At 44.6% G+C, this 3160-nt stretch overlaps 1 protein-coding gene across 1 annotated transcript; it reads right to left on the bottom strand.

Moving 5' to 3' along the window:
• Positions 1–2071: 2071 nt before the first annotated feature.
• LOC113238874 (cyclin-dependent kinase 5 activator 1-like) lies at positions 2072–2834 on the bottom strand (the record flags this gene model as incomplete). The annotated part of the gene is made up of 1 exon (XM_026475726.1): positions 2072–2834. A coding segment is annotated over exon 1 (711 nt), but the record flags the coding sequence as incomplete, so codon positions are not given.
• Between the last annotated feature and the right edge of the window lie 326 nt (positions 2835–3160).

The raw sequence follows: 3160 nt of genomic DNA on the forward strand, positions 1-3160 counted from the left end.
CGCTATAACTCATTTTTATACAAAACCACATTGACAATCGATTTTCTTCTTATTGTCGAATTTTAAACAATATTCCTTATTTAAATGTTAAAACTCACTAAAAAGTATCAATAGCGATACAAAAAAGTTAATATAATTAACCCTAATTACAGCAATACTCTTAAACGTACTTGATCCCTAGACACTTTTGATGTGTGTATATACATTGCCTCTGTAAATTTGAGACTTTTGAAGACGACTGTCAAGAACAGCTATTTTTTTTATTCCTCGTATTAATGTTATGTCTGTCACTATTTTTCATAAAAAAAATAAATAATATTTTTCTTAACGTAAATAACATTTTCATAAATGTACGTTTATCTGTTTTACAATACTCAAAAAAAATACAAAATCTGCCATAATTACTTCTATGTACTCACAATTTGTCCTAAATAACCTCCCCTGGCGTTAATTAGGATCTATATGACACGGACGTCTAGCTATAGGTATGTCCGTGCGGTTTACCTATACACATATGGGGTGTATGGAGTGACACAGGAAGTGGACGCGCGCCGCCGCAGACTGCAACCTAGACCAACCTATACTACCTATATCTAGTACCTCACGTCTAGATTGAAGGGAGAACATCATATACATTTAAACATAGAGATTTCAGTGTAATCACATCTGCCGTACATATATACTTTCTAATGTACGCGGTGCAATAGTTGCCAGCAGAACGACTGCACAATGTTGGAACTTGTATGATTTTTTACATTGTACCTACTGTATTGGATTCGTCTCGCTATTGTAAACTTCAAAAATTTACTATTTTATGGAATAATTAGTTGTTAGCTTGATTTCAGTAGAATCGATGGCAATACGAAATAATGGAAGTCCTTGAACGCCGACCGGCATCGAGTACATAACCAGAAGTAAAGACGAAATGTCATTTAATTTGTTTGAAAATTATTCTGCCAAATCATTACGACTGCTGATCGCATATTAATAAGAAGTGTAGCAATGCAATCGTGCTTTTGTATCGATGATTAAAGTCGCGCGCGTGTGTAAAGGTAGGCGATTAGCTTTGAGTAAGTTAGCAATCCATCTATTATAAAATTAATAACGAAGGAATCTAAAAACTTGATACTAATAACAATGTCAATTATTACGATATAGGTCTTTCTAGTAAGCTCATTGTTGTTATCTATAGGTAAGGCTAGATACTTATTTGGTAATTAAAAACTACCCTTTTAATCGTCTGCGCATTTTATGTTACGGTCGCGGAAACCTTTAGGAAAAAGGGTAATAATAGCCTGGGTTCGATCCGGACCGAGGACAGTGGACAAGGCATTGAAAGGAAGACTCCGTCGGTCGATACCACCTACTCAATGCAATTGCACCTACGCAATTTTACTATTATTAGCAAATGTGAATATTTTAAAAATATAGCAGCTTCTGTAGGGACCAAGGAATGCAATACAGCTACTAGAAATTGTAGGTTTGGAAGGAATAAAGATCTTGTTTTGTTGAAATTATTTAGCTATTCCGGCTTTAATACAACGCTTTCAAGATTTATACATAATATCATTATATCAAAATGAGGTAAGGATCTTTAATTCGCTGTCCTTTTCGTAACTTCTCGTCCCACGCACTGTCAATCGCCGGAATAACAACAAGGCTAGCCACTGGCTCCACTCAATAGATCCTTGTCATTTGCTATCGAGAAAAATTTTTACGAAAAGGCCTACTCATTATAACTTAAGAAAACAAGGCCAAAACGCAATTGAATGAACAAGATGCGACTTTTATGATGTCCTAATAGAATCCATTCATTAAAAGGAAGTTGTTCGCTTTGACCTATCATAAACTTATTAATTAGGCTAATTAGGCAGTTGCGTATCACAAAAACACCTCATAAAGTGTGAAAATGGGCAAGCGAGTGTTAAAAAAAGGAAAGAACGAAACAAAAACGGTATCATTAACCTTAGAGGCGACAAGGAAAACAAAGAGCATTCGAGGGTAGACTATGCGCTGCGCAGAGAGGGCGCTAGTGAGTGCAGTGCGATGATAATGTTTGCGGGATGTTTACCTGCCAGCCCTGCAGCAGCAGCGAGCGGTCGACGGTTCGTAGCCACATAACGGCGTCGCCCGCTTGGAAGTCGCGCAGGCGGTGGCAACGCGCATGCAGAAACATGCCGAGGCACTTGAGCAGCTCCGATGTCGACGCCTGGATGACGGTTTTCCGCGGTTGCACCACCGGCCCTACCGCCGTTGTGGGCAATTTCTCCGCGTAGCAAACGTTGTTGTTGAGTACGTTGGCCCGCACCACCTCGGCGGGTGGCGGCAGCGGCGTAGGCACCACCGTAGGCCGCGCATATATCACGCCCTGCACGCTGACATTCTTGTTCCTGTCGAGCGGTGCATTGTCCGTCAACGGCGCGCGGAAAGTAGCCACGCTCTTGCTCTTGCATTCTAGCTTCTTTTTGTTGTTGTTGGCCGTAGAGAATCTCTTCCACGAGAGCGCGTTTATAAACAGCGAATGCTTCTTTAGGTTCTTTTCGAGGGCTGTCTTCTCTGATATAATCTTGGCGGCATCGTCGAGAGTGGCGCGACGCTCGTGCGGCGGGATATCACGGTTCTCGCGGTTTTTGGCGTTGTTGAGCCGCTCGTAGGAGTAGGCAAGCGCCGCGGCAGCGCGATCGGGCGGCGGTGCGGCCTGGGGCAGGCGCCGCTCGCGCGGGCTGAAGCTCAGCACGGTGCCCATGAGGCCCGCGCGCGTGCAGCCGCTAGGTGCCCGCATGCATCACGTGCGGCCGACGGCGGCGGCGGCACTACCCCGTGTGGGCTCGATAGGGCCGCGCCGGCGCGCCGCCAACGCTGGTATCGACCGGCGCGCGCACCCAGCTGACTCCCCGCCGCCGTTGTGCCGCGAACGGCCAGCCGACCCCGCCCGCCCCTGTAAACAAACCCCTGTCTCCTCAGTGCGAAATCGCAACTTACCGAAGGTTTATTAATCTCAATTAAGTCACGTGCCGGTCACCGCTGATCGACCCACCAGCAGCTCTCGGCCTCAGCCCTCTGGGGACCAATTTATAGCTCTCTGAACGATTTCTCGATTTAAAATTTTCAGTTACATAATAATGCGACATCGAATGCGTCCACATAATACACCTCCGAG

This window comes from Hyposmocoma kahamanoa, unplaced genomic scaffold (assembly GCF_003589595.1).
Source record: "Hyposmocoma kahamanoa isolate Upper Pololo Valley unplaced genomic scaffold, ASM358959v1 98650, whole genome shotgun sequence".
Classification (NCBI taxonomy): Eukaryota; Metazoa; Arthropoda; class Insecta; order Lepidoptera; family Cosmopterigidae; genus Hyposmocoma; species Hyposmocoma kahamanoa.